Source organism: Cornus florida, unplaced genomic scaffold, assembly GCF_030987335.1.
Source record: "Cornus florida cultivar Cherokee Brave unplaced genomic scaffold, ASM3098733v1 CherokeeBrave_3.0.0_Hap2_Chr02, whole genome shotgun sequence".
Taxonomy (NCBI): domain Eukaryota; kingdom Viridiplantae; phylum Streptophyta; class Magnoliopsida; order Cornales; family Cornaceae; genus Cornus; species Cornus florida.
Window position 1 is genome coordinate 75,261,134 of NW_026775572.1, and position 12,609 is coordinate 75,273,742.

At 34.2% G+C, this 12,609-nt stretch overlaps 1 protein-coding gene across 1 annotated transcript; it reads right to left on the reverse strand.

Moving 5' to 3' along the window:
• Positions 1-879: 879 nt before the first annotated feature.
• On the reverse strand, positions 880-11,718 carry LOC132295327 (putative clathrin assembly protein At2g01600). Its single transcript, XM_059793543.1, has 15 exons — positions 11,332-11,718; positions 11,171-11,240; positions 10,971-11,068; positions 9,473-9,611; positions 9,172-9,299; positions 5,798-5,890; positions 5,584-5,634; positions 4,170-4,235; positions 4,007-4,072; positions 3,716-3,796; positions 3,530-3,610; positions 3,155-3,328; positions 2,988-3,063; positions 2,774-2,892; positions 880-1,509 (listed from the first exon to the last, which is right to left on the reverse strand). The coding sequence occupies exons 1-15, from the start codon at positions 11,419-11,421 to the stop codon at positions 1,147-1,149; spliced, it is 1,695 nt and encodes a 564-aa protein (XP_059649526.1). The 5' UTR covers positions 11,422-11,718; the 3' UTR covers positions 880-1,146.
• Between the last annotated feature and the right edge of the window lie 891 nt (positions 11,719-12,609).

The following is a 12,609-nucleotide window of genomic DNA, read 5'->3' on the forward strand; positions in this document are numbered from 1 at the left end:
AGCACCTCAATAATGGTTAGATAATGACAACAGAATTGTAATGATAAGGGACTCTCATGCATGTAGACAACTGTTAAAATTTCTACCCTTATGTTGTTAGCAGGACAAATGCAGATCTTTCTAACGTTTCAAGATCATATTAGACATTTCATGTCACTTAAAGCTGTGTTTGGCTCCTTATTTATAAAACGGGTGTCAATATTCAAGTTTGCAAACCTAAGGGGGCAAGTGGATCACACTCTCTTCAATTTGTATCTACCTGTCTTTTAGGCAAATATGGAGGGCAATTTGTATCTACCTGTCTTTTAGGCAAATATGGAGTGGTGTCACTACAATTTACCCTAACATAAAAACATACATGGAACTATGTAAAGTTGACATTCCATCTGTTCTTTGATTTCCCTTTCAATCTCATACAATTTCACTTCCCTTACATCAAACCTCCAATATAGATTATTCTTCTATTATATAAATTTAATTAAATTTTTATTTGTATATTAAATATGAAGAACGCCAAATTTTCGCCCTAAAGGTCTCTTTTTTTTATTAATATTATTACCTGACAAACTAGAAAAGTGGGGAATCAAACACGGACATGCCTGCTCGAAAAGCTGTATCCTCTACCAACTAGGTCCCACTTTTAACATTGTTCATCCTTATTCTCCACACAAGCCATATCCACATTATGTAATGTGATTAAAAGGGTTTGCAAATAAACTGATTACAAAGCAAGGCTTTTCCATATATATAAATATATATTACACTATAAATAATTTATTTCTTTAACAAACCAAATCAACTTGACTGTTTAAAACTTGCAACACCCCTTCACCAATAAAGATGTTACACTTGACCTATTCTGGACAATCACAACTACCATTTCCTCAATATACATCTTATTAAAGAGATCACAACAGATTCATATTATGCGGATTAACCTCAAATCATCTTAACTACAAATGTTACATCTTCAAAATCAAATCACTGTCTTTTACAACTCTGAAAGAAAAATATGATTTCAGGCTTCAAAACACCCCTCATGTGTATAGAATAAACAAAGCCACTGCTTGCCAACTCCAAATACACCAAAATCAACTGTGCCGGGCGGCGTAGATTATACACTATGTATTATGTTCCAACATGTCGTTACAGTAAGCCGGTGGTTCCAAATGGATTGTTTGTTTGTGGGTGAGTAGCAGGGTTCGAGGGAAATGCTCCAAACCCGGTAGCATCACCAAAGGGATTTTGTGGTCCCATCATCAAATGTTGTTGCTGCTGCGGCTGTGGGTGTGGATAGGCAGGTTGGTAAGGACCAAAGGGATTTGCCTGCTGTTGAGCCATTGCTGCCATTTGAACTGATGGATGAGGCGCGATGTTGTTTGACAAAGCAAATGGATCTGGTACCTCAAACGGATTTGGGGCAGGCGCTCCATATACTGGCTGCTGGGAGGCTCTGTATGATCCTTCGTCATACAAACTATTTAGAATGAGAGTGTCCAATCCTCCACCCTGACATTCATTCACAGTGGTCGGAGAACATTCATAAGATCATACAATAAATCTTGATGTTTGAAATTTGCAACGGCAATGAAACAATTAAACATATAATGTAATTAATGGTAATGCACTTTGCTCCCATGGGGACTTGAACTCCCAACCTTCTTCTTTGGAAGGTGTAAGTACCATTAGGCTATTTGGTTAGTTATTTTGCTAGTTACAAGTTTGAAATCTTAACATGAAATGCAGATTGTTGTGATACTCAAAACGAGAAAACAAACGTAGCACACACATACTCGAAATGTGATGAGTAGGATACACATCTATAGATAGAATTTGACTTGATAATTTAATTGTAAAACTGGCGCAATACAAAGTTTTGAAATTCTCAAGAAAATGAGAGATGTTACTCCAATTATAATTATCAAAGAGAAGGATCAAACCCATAATTAATTTTACTTACCGACCCACTATTTCAAAAGCTTAAGCTATACACTAAAAGGTTCCGATCTAGATTAATTATTTACACCATCTTTTCAACTAGATATCTAATGAGATTTAGTATTATTAAAGTGCACAATTTATCCATACAGTTACTGAAATTTACTACAATGGAATGAATCATGTAAATGTAACAGTGTTAACCTATTTATGTTGATATGCAATGGTCCTTTCCTATTTTTCTTCTTTAATAAGGAAAACCAAAGAGAGAATAAGATGAGGGGCCTCCGACACCGATTCCGACACAAGCAAGGTGCTCGACTGTAGATTGCTTTTCCTCTTTGGTTTCTCGATATTTTATATTGCCAAACTTTAACATATTTGGAATGGAAGTGTTGAATGTGTGTGCCAAACAATGATAGCAAGGGACAAGGTGTCTTCTGATGACTATGGCTTGAAGACTTTTTAGAAATACACAGAGAAATTTTCAACTCATGTTCTTACGAAACATCAGACTACTATATGCATGTTCTCAGGACAAATAGTGGTGCCCTAACTAACTCATATAAGAACCAAAAGAAATCTTATTGTTCCAAATTTTCCTCACCAAAATTAACTTTTGATGATTTCTTTCCAAAAAAAAACCTAACATTAATTTGTCTATCTCAGAGTTTTGACCAATATAATTATAACATGTATCCTACATGTGGGAAGAACCAACACTTCGTTCTCACTTTTTTTAGTGTGAACGGTAGTAATATATGTTTCTTATCTATATGCAACAAATATCATAAGTAAAAAAATTAAAAAAATAAAAGCAAATAGGATATCCTACCAACTGCCTCTCGTTGACTGAAGAAATATCGCTACTAGGAGCGGTGACCAAAGCAAGTTCCCATCCAGTAGGATCAAAACCATTTGTTTGAACAGCACCAGAGTCCAATGATGCAGTACCTGGAGATGTGACATTATTAAGCCTTTCCTTGCTAAAACATAATGTGTCATTAAGTTAGATACATTGACACAGAGAGAGAGAGAGAGATTGTTACCAGTTGGAACTATAGCTAAAGCCAAAGCATTACTTTCCTCGATTGCAGATGCATCAGGTGTGGTAACAGTTAATCCCTGAAACAATGAAAAATAAGAAAAAGATTAATGAAAGAAAAAAGAAAAGTAAAGAGAGAGGTTAACCAAAAATAAGAATCAAGTAATTCACCAGTAGATCTCCAGTGTCCATGGTTGGGGGAGGAGGTGAGGGAGTGACCTCAACATTTGAGAATGTAATATCTGGAGGCAGTGGCATGGGTTCATCAACTGATAATTTCGTATCTTCAGAAGGAGAGAGCTCTTCTTCTGGTTTATATGTCAACTGAAGCCTTTCGGGATATTCCTGGTTCATAATGACCACATATTAGTTATGTAGCAATTAACTTCTAAACCAGAATTAAAATTAACATGGAACAAAGAGTTAAATATGTTTATATCACAACAATAATGATTGGTGAGTGGAACACAAACTAAGCTGTTAACTCAAACAGGAAATATATTGTGCAACACAATTAGGTCTTGCATGTCAAATAATCATACTGACCAATGTGTCCCTTGGAACAGAAACCATCCGTGGTGCCTCTCTTATATACTCCTCCATAGTGATAAGAAAGGACTGTGGAGGCTGGAAAAGGTGAACAAGTGTCAAGCTGGCATCATTTGTAACAATCACATCAAAGAAAATAACCAAAAACCAACAAAGATGTTATATCTCAGTAAGCATCATTACTTCTTTCAAAACAGGAAATTGAAAATTTCTAGCAAGTTCCAATCCTCTGCAAACTTCATAAAAATCAGAAAGGTTCCCAGCCTGCAGTAAAAACCCATTTCTTGAGTAATACACCATAAAACTGAAATGCTGACAACCACTATAAAGGCTAGACTTCAAGCCACCACGCTTTCAATTAATTCATATCGCAAGTAATTTTGAAAAAACATAATAGCAGTCAATCAAGAAGATTCACAATGAATCAACAAACTAGATACAAACCCTACCTACCCAAAAAAAAAAAGGTATTACCTGCTGGCCAGCTCTTTTATAGATATCTAGGGCTTTAATAGCTTCATGTCTTGGCATCTCAAAAAACTGAAATAAAAATTGGCAAAACAAGTAGAAGTGTCAGGTAATACTTTGTAAAGTAATTTCGTAAAAATAAATAAATAGAAAAATAAATCCAATGTACCTTGTCAACAAGATTAATAATTCCATCATTAATAGCACAATAAATTTTAAAACTCTCCTTGAGTACCTGAAATTACAATAGTGACAAGGTAATATGATAAGTTATTATTGGAGGATACTATTCTTGACAGCTACAGGATATGAGCCATTGAGGAAGTATAAAACCAAAGTTTAAAAATAAAAAACAAAAAAAATTTGTTTGTCGCTATACATTTTTACAAGCCTGCACACAGAAATATGGCATTATCAGTTACGCATGAGCATTTTTAAACCATGTGGCAAGCACAAACGATAAGTTCTCACCTAGAGCAAGTGGGGGAAAAATATCAGGGCATATTTATAATGTTCAATCTCAAGCATGAAATGCAAGAACAGATTTCACTTATGTCTTTTCCTATTTGGTATACCCAACTTGATTATTTTTTTCCCTTTTTTCTTCAGTACTCACAACTGTCAATCTAACGTTTTCAGCAAGAAAACATAAACCACAATTTTAAAAACATATAAATGGAAAGATTGAAAAAGAAAATTTCTTCCTAGATATATAATTTCATAAACATGCACTCGAGCAAAAAAAAGAAGACGTGTTTATCAATTCCGCATCAGCATGTTAAAACCATGTGGCAAGAACGAAAAATATGTTCCCACCTAGACCAAATAAACAAATAACAAAAAAAATAAATAAATAAATATAAAAAACATCAGAAGGGAATACATATATCGTTAACTCCAAAGTATGAAAACCAAAAGAACATATTATGCTCGTGTCATTTTGAGTTTGGTAGATCCAGTTCTTGGTACATATTATTCTCACAACTGTCAATCTAACGTTTTCAGCGAGAAAACATAAACCACAATTTTAAAAACATATAAATAGAAAGATTGAAAAAGAAAATTTCTTCCTAGACATATAATTTCGTAAACATGCACTTGAGCACAAAAAAAGGAGAGGTGTTTATCAATTCCGCATGAGCATGTTAAAACCATGTGGCAAGAACGAAAAATATGTTCCCACCTAGAGCGAATAAACAAATTAAAAAATAAATAAAAAAATAAAAAAAACATCAGAAGGGAATATATATATCGTTAACTCCGAAGTATGAAGAGCAAAAGAACATATTATGCTCATGTCATTTCGAGTTTGGTAGATCCAGTTCTTGATTTTTTATTTTAATTTTTCTATTTACTTTTCAGCACTCATAATTGGCAATCTAACTTTATCATGGGCTATAAACTGGTGCTTACTTTACACATTCCTCACAAAATTTTGAGTGTCTTAGATCAGAAGACCATCTTAAAACTATTTGTAAAATCAAAACCCACACACTTTTCTATTCAAGTTAGGCATGAGTACGACAAAGCAAACAAAAACATTAAAAATAAAAAAATAAATAAAAAAAAAAAGGTGCACATACCAGAGCAAGAGCATACTGTATTACATAATTGCCAATGGCTGCACCTTCAGGCTGTAAAGTCAAAATACAATATCAATTTTCATTCATGGACGTTAATACATAATAAATAATTTAGGAATCTCCATACAAAGATCATTATAGCAAAAATACTTAAATGAATGTCTCAGTGGTGAAGGTCCTGAAGGATATAAGTTTTGGATTCAAAAAATAGTACCCGGCATCCAATGAGACGATACAGCAGCTGCTGCAGAGCAGGCAACTGCTCCAATAGTTCTTCACTGTCCAAATCCCTAGTTCTACCATAGCCCTGTTAGAAGAAAACCACGATTGACAAATGTCAGAAATCCAGAGCGATCACAAACAATGGCCCCATATATCTTCAAAACACCATAAAGCCCAATCACCATAACTCAATATATCAGTACATTATCTGCTCAATTTATCATTATCTATATACGAGATAAAAGTAGATAAATTAAACAAGTAAAACCAAAAAATTAAATTTATAAAAGAAAAGATAGTCCTGTGCATCGTTTTAAATGCTTACTTGAGGCTCACCTAAAGGCAAACCAGTTCTATAAACATCAATGCTTAAAGAATCACGCAAAAGACTAAGTTTGCATACATCTGCCAGTCAAGGCTAAACAAAAGGACATCAATGCTTAAAGAATGACACAAATTACTCAGTTTGAGTACATCTGCAAGCCAAGGCTAAACAAAAGGTCGCCTTCTGCACAGTTATTACGCCTCATTTAGTATCTTACTTTTTTTATTATTTCTTAATTTTTAAAGTCACCAACAATGTTTTCCCCTATTTATTGCACTTGTAAATAAAAATATATTAGCATCACCAATGGGACAGTGGCCAAGTGGTACCAAGCCCCTACTTCCTAAAGGGAGGCCAGGGGTTCAAGCCTCAGTGAAGGCATGTGTGTGAATAGTACCAACTACGAAGAAACAATAAATAAATAAAAATATATTAGCATCTATATTTTTCCATTATCTATTTATCATTCATAATGAAGTTCCTTAATTGAACCATGATTGACAGCTTCCGTGACGTCCCACATCGCTCACGGTGGGGCGGGCCGGAGTTCCTGTAATTTATATGCGTAGACACCCCTAAACCATTTAGACGCATTTTGAAGAAAACCATGAGCACCATGAGGAGAGTGTGCAAAGTGAACAATATTTACACGGTTTGGAGCAAGTCATGACAAAATTACAAATGCTATCAGAGGCAATCCCTAGCCAACAATGGGGGGCGTGCACAACCCATGCGTGTCAAGCCAGTGAGGACGCTAGGTCCCAAATTCGGGGTAATTGTGACGTCCCACTTCGCGCGGGGGGTTGGGGAGATTTTGTCCCCTCCGGGGGGGGGGGGGTGGGGTTGGGAAACCCCTTAATCATGTAAACGCATTTTGAGGAAAACGTTGAGCACTGAGAGGCAAGTGTGCAAAGCAGATGATATCTACACGGTTTGGGGCAGTCATGACAACTCCTACAATATCTAGAATATTTGTAAAACCAACAGCTGATGAAACTCTTTCTTCTTCTTCCCTTTTTTTTTTTCTGAAAAGTAAGTATTATAGACAGCACACACAAGGGCCAAATAGGGCCCTTAGACACTCGTAGTATCCACAAAGTCCACTATCTCCCCTATAGATTTACAAAATCTCCTCCTAATAAAAAATATTAAAGTATTAAGAATAGAGAACTTAAGCACACTAATAGGGGTTTCCTCTCCCTCAAAGGACCTCATTTTATTTAACTCTCTTTAAGGTATTCTAGAATGCTTTCAAAAAGTTCATTTAAAAGAGTTGAGCATTTTGTTTTTACGTGTTATATACTTCCCCTTTTCTAATTAAATCAAAATAAAGGGGAAGTATATAAGAGAGAGATGAAAATCCATTGTTTCTAGATCAAGCGCTGAATCAGAATATAGGGCATTAGCACACACAACAGCTGATATGCAGCGACTTAAATACCTTCTTCGAGAGTTGAAAATCCCATTACACCATCCTCCAATCCTTCACTGTGACAATATCAGTGCTACATACTTAGCCTCCAACCCAGTTCCTTATGCCAGAACCAAACATATTGAGATTGACTATCACTTCTTAAGGGAATGTGTTTTAAGTGGCTCTCTAAAAATCGTGTTTGTTCCTAGTGCTGACCAGCCAGCAGATTTCTTCAACAAAGCTCTATCGGTACCCCATTTTCAACTACTAAGAGACAAGTTGGTTCATCCTTGCTCCACCATCATCTTGAAGGGGGGTGTTAAGAGATTAGCTAATGATATATTGGATCAACCAGAAAATCAGGTGAAAGGGAAATCCAGATAGGTTTGTTGAGATAAGTTTGTTGAGACTTGAATCTCAAATAAGTTTGTTGAGAGAATCTCTCCATCGCTCTCTTATTGTTGTAACTATAAAAACACAATAGGACACCATCATTTTAGTGTGGTGAAAATTTCCCAAATTACTATCGTCTTCTCTCATCTATTCTCAAACTGCTTTATTCCATCATCGTCTTGAGGAAATACCTCTCTTGTGCAGGTGAAATGCCTCACCCTGCTTCCAACATAAATTACAAAAAGAAAAGAAAATAAAAGAAAAAGAAACTACTAAACCACATATAAAAGATCGACTTCATCAATCAATTACTACATTTAACCTAAACTTTCAATGGCCTCCTATAATGAAGGGTCGTGGGCAATAAACACCCCTATAGTATGCATATAGGGTATATAACCCCCTATATGTTCTTAAAAGCCCCTATGCTTTACTTTTGGTGCGAACAAGGGCCTATTGTCAGTAAAACAACTAAAAGACTAAAATGCCCTTATGTAACTGCACAAAAAATAAAAAATAAAAAATAAAAAAGTGAAAATCTAAATAAATGTAAAAAGACTAAACTGCCCTATGGGTTTGCAAAAAGAGTGGGAAATGTTATTTATATATAAAATGGTATAAGGGTCATTTTTGAGAGATCAAAAGGGTGTTTCAGGGATTTTATAACGTAAAATAGTTATGTAAGGATGCACATGACTTCTTAAAGGTCATTTTTTGATAAAATATAGATATTAAGCCCTTCTTTGCCACGTTTTTCAAACTCAACGGACTTGTATACCCAAAATAAAGGATAGGGGTATTATTTCCTCAAAATGTAAACATTAGGGGTGTTTTTCTCACTTTGCCCTATAATGAATCTAGAGGTTCTTCAAAGCATAAACTCCCAACGGCAAGATAAACATCCTATACTGAATCTAGAGCTTCTTCAAAGACATTCAACATCCATATACTTTACTTATATGTTATATGAACAAGAAAACCTCTAGTTTATCTTGAGAATTTTAATCAAATCTAATTGTTTAATGGCCTTACAAAGAAAAAGAAACACAGATAATACAAAGATACTGATTGACAACAAAAAAGAACACATAAGTTCAAGAAATAAATGCATTAATCCAAAATCAAAAGCTCATTCTAGTTGAGGAAACTTTATCATTAATGCCTTTGCCTTGTCCTCTAGTAAAAATATATACAGAACTAATTTTACATAAACATGTATATATTTGAGGTATACCTTCTCCTGCCCCTGGGCAGGTCTAGGAAGACGCTCAGCTTCAATATCATACTTCAGAACCCTAAAGCATTCAAGTCGTTCCTCCAAAAACAGTGCATATGTACGTACCCAGGCAGAACAGTCCCAAGCTGGAATAAAATGAAATAAAGAATTTCAATAACAGGTAATTAAAAAAAAAATCAGAAGCATCAATTTTTTTTTTCCTACTATAAAATTAAGGTGGTCAGTTCAACTAAGACCAGATAAAAGCCAGTAATGATGAAAAGGAAACAAAGAACAAGCGTAGGGTAACAAAACTGACCAATGGGGCTTGAATCATCCTTGAAATTAGACAATTGGAGAATGCGTCCCCTCTGTTGGAAATTCAGAAGTTCTTCTCTAAAAGTAGGGTCACCCTCCCTCAACGTCCTATGGATAACTATCAGAGTCTTCAATGCCACCTGTTGAACAATAAGAATGATTTCACAGATATAGGCACAATCACACGCAAGATGAGCTAGACTTCTGTTATAAATAAGCCATGTAACTGAAATTGTCAAACATTTTTTGTAGCTCTATCACCGACAATGTTAGCGGTAATTATGTATCAGTAGCAATGTTGATTGATAGGAATTTGATGCTATTTAAAGCAATATTAAATTGGTCAAATTACACAGAAAAAAAATAAATAAATAAATAAATAATAATAATAAAAAATAAAAAATGTACAGTAGGAGTTTGAATCAGGAGGACGTGGTGGTGGATAATAAAGATAATATCACATATCCATACAAATATACAATCATTTGTATTTCAGGGAAAATATAATGTATAGTAAAGAAAGAAAGAAAAAAAGGAAAAAAAAAAAAAATATATATATATATATAGACATCAAATAGAAATATACAAGCTATGGTGTTGAAGTTGGATCAGCAGATGCCAAAAAGTTGATCCTTGGATTGCGATGAAGGATGCAGCAACTGAAACACCTTTTTTTATATAATAAATAAATTTTCTTAGAGAGGGAGAAGATATACAAAAGGAGGAGGATTTCTTCATATTAACAAGTTCTTCAAAAACAAGGACCTCGATCCCCTCCTTTAATAAAATTAAAAATCATCCGAGAAAAACTTATAGTTTTAAAAACTGAATTTTTTAAATACTAAATTAATAGTACTGTAAACTTTTAATACTAATTAAAAAGGAAAACATTGCTGCGTTGAACAAATATTCTATTCAAGTTTCTTCAATATGAAGAATCAACCCAGTAATGAATCCACATAACTATTCTGAACTAAGTACTGATTTATTTTTCCTTCTAGAAGTGTTGATTTGGTGCCCAGTCCATGAAAGATGCTGAGAAAGAAGGTGGAAGCGACGAAGGTGGATTAGATTTGGAGCTCCAGCTTGGTCATGATCCGTAGAACTCTATTACATCAATACAAATTAGAGTATTGTATATCATAAGTTTGTGTGACACTTTGCAGATATAAATTCATCAGAAACTTGCAGCATTTCCTTGTGCAAGAACACCATTCTATAAATTATGTCGCTTAAGATTCAGGCAGTACTAAACAGATTTTCACATTTCAAACTATCAACTAAAAATAGGATGCAACATAGTATTTATATGCAGATACACAGAGTGATAAATTGTTTATTTAGAAAAGAAAAAAGAAAAAAAAAAAAATTGATGAGTAAACCCCAATTCATTTCCACAAACAAGAACCAAAAAAAAGTTCAATTGGGACAAACATCAAATCTAAACAATTGGCGCAAAATACAAACTAATTTTGATCTGAAAACAGTAATATACATACCGTCCAATTATGTGTCTTCACCAATCGTCTTGCAAGAGCGGTAATACAGTATGCAACATCGGCACGAGGCCGAATCGCAGACGTGGCGGCCAAAATTTCTGCAAGAAATAAACCATAAAATCAAATTTTCACATGAAATTTTATCCAGAAATTGAAAACCCACAAAACAAAATTTTGGATCTATGAATAAGAAAACTGACTTCTGAGATGCCTATCTTTGGGTGGACACTCAACGTGATTCGTAGCTTTAACGATCGCCACATCAACATCCTAATTATAGAATACAATCAAATCAACATAATCTACAAGAATCGCGCATATATATGTATATATAGAGAGAGAGAGACGGGGGATAGGCGACCTTGAAATCGCTATTAACATGGGCAAGGCCGACTTTGGTGTGATCTTTGATAGCGCCGTAGGCCTTTCGCCATGTCTGGAGAGTGCCCATTTGGTTGTCAGTGAAGCAGCGGCTGTTTCTCTCTCTAGTCCGTTGCCGTTGCGATCGGCCGCTTTCTCTGCCCTCAGGCGACGGTGCTTTCTCTCTCTAGACGTGTTCTTCAGGCCTTCTTTTTCTCTCTCTAATCTGTCTCCTACAAATTGACAAATATGCAGCAAATGAAGAAAATGGTTTACTATTCTCTCTCTCTCTCTCTCTCTCTCTCTCTCTCTCACACACACACACACACACACACACACACTTTTCTGTGTGTTTGTGAAAGAAGAAAGTCTTATTCCGACTTAGTTGGCTTTGGCTGACTGACCCCTCGTTCGGTATGTGGCATCATTATATTCTAATGTCTCTCCGTTCAGATCTACCCTTGTTTTTGTCATAATTGTGCTTATTCGGTTATTTTCTTCTTCTTCTTTTTAATTAATCTTATTATATTTGGATTGGGTGGGTCAATTGATTTGAATTGTTTAATTAAATCATGTTAAAAGAAAATTTAAATTAAATTAAATTATATATATATAATTAGTATTATAAGATAGTTGGACCATTAGTTGATGATGTGACTTATTTTGATCAAATGAAAATGATAGTAATTCCAGAATTTTTAGTTAAATATTTTACTGTTTTTTTTTTGTCTTATATTTGTATTTATAATTAAGTAAAATATTGAATGAATTATTAAACGAGTTATATGGTGTTACAAGTTATATGACGAGTCTTATATCTATTTAGATTAATTCATATAATATAATATTTTATTTGTTTTCCACTCAAAGATAATCAAATGTTACTCTAACTTGAACTAGTTTTCAATTAACATTGTATTTAAGTTGAAAACCTTAAGCCAAATTTAATTTGCATTATGGTTGGGTTGAAGTGTTTGACAACCTTTGTCATCCCGACTTTTTATAAGTAAGTTGGATTATACATACGTTCCTATCAAATATCGAACTCTCAATCTTCCTTTTGAAGTTTGGAGGACATACCATTTCAAGTTAAGGCTTTATTGGATTTTAAATATATATATATTAAATCATTTGAAATTTTAATTAATTGAGATTTTGTTAATAATTTTATTATATATTTACATCTATTTTAAACATATTTTTAAGTTGGAGTTAAGTCGCACCAAGTTCAACTCACACCCACATATATATGTATGCAATGTTCACTTTAATTTTGTAC

Excerpts from the sequence above, each read along its gene's own strand:
- LOC132295327 (XM_059793543.1), bottom strand. The coding sequence starts at position 11,421 with ATGGGCACTCTCCAGACATGGCGAAAGGCCTACGGCGCTATCAAAGAT. Across the intron at positions 5,891-9,171 it reads CTGCCCAGGGGCAGGAGAAG|GGCTATGGTAGAACTAGGGA; the intron begins GTATACCTCAAA and ends TTCTTCTAACAG. Across the intron at positions 4,236-5,583 it reads TACAGTATGCTCTTGCTCTG|GTACTCAAGGAGAGTTTTAA; the intron begins GTATGTGCACCT and ends TTGTAATTTCAG.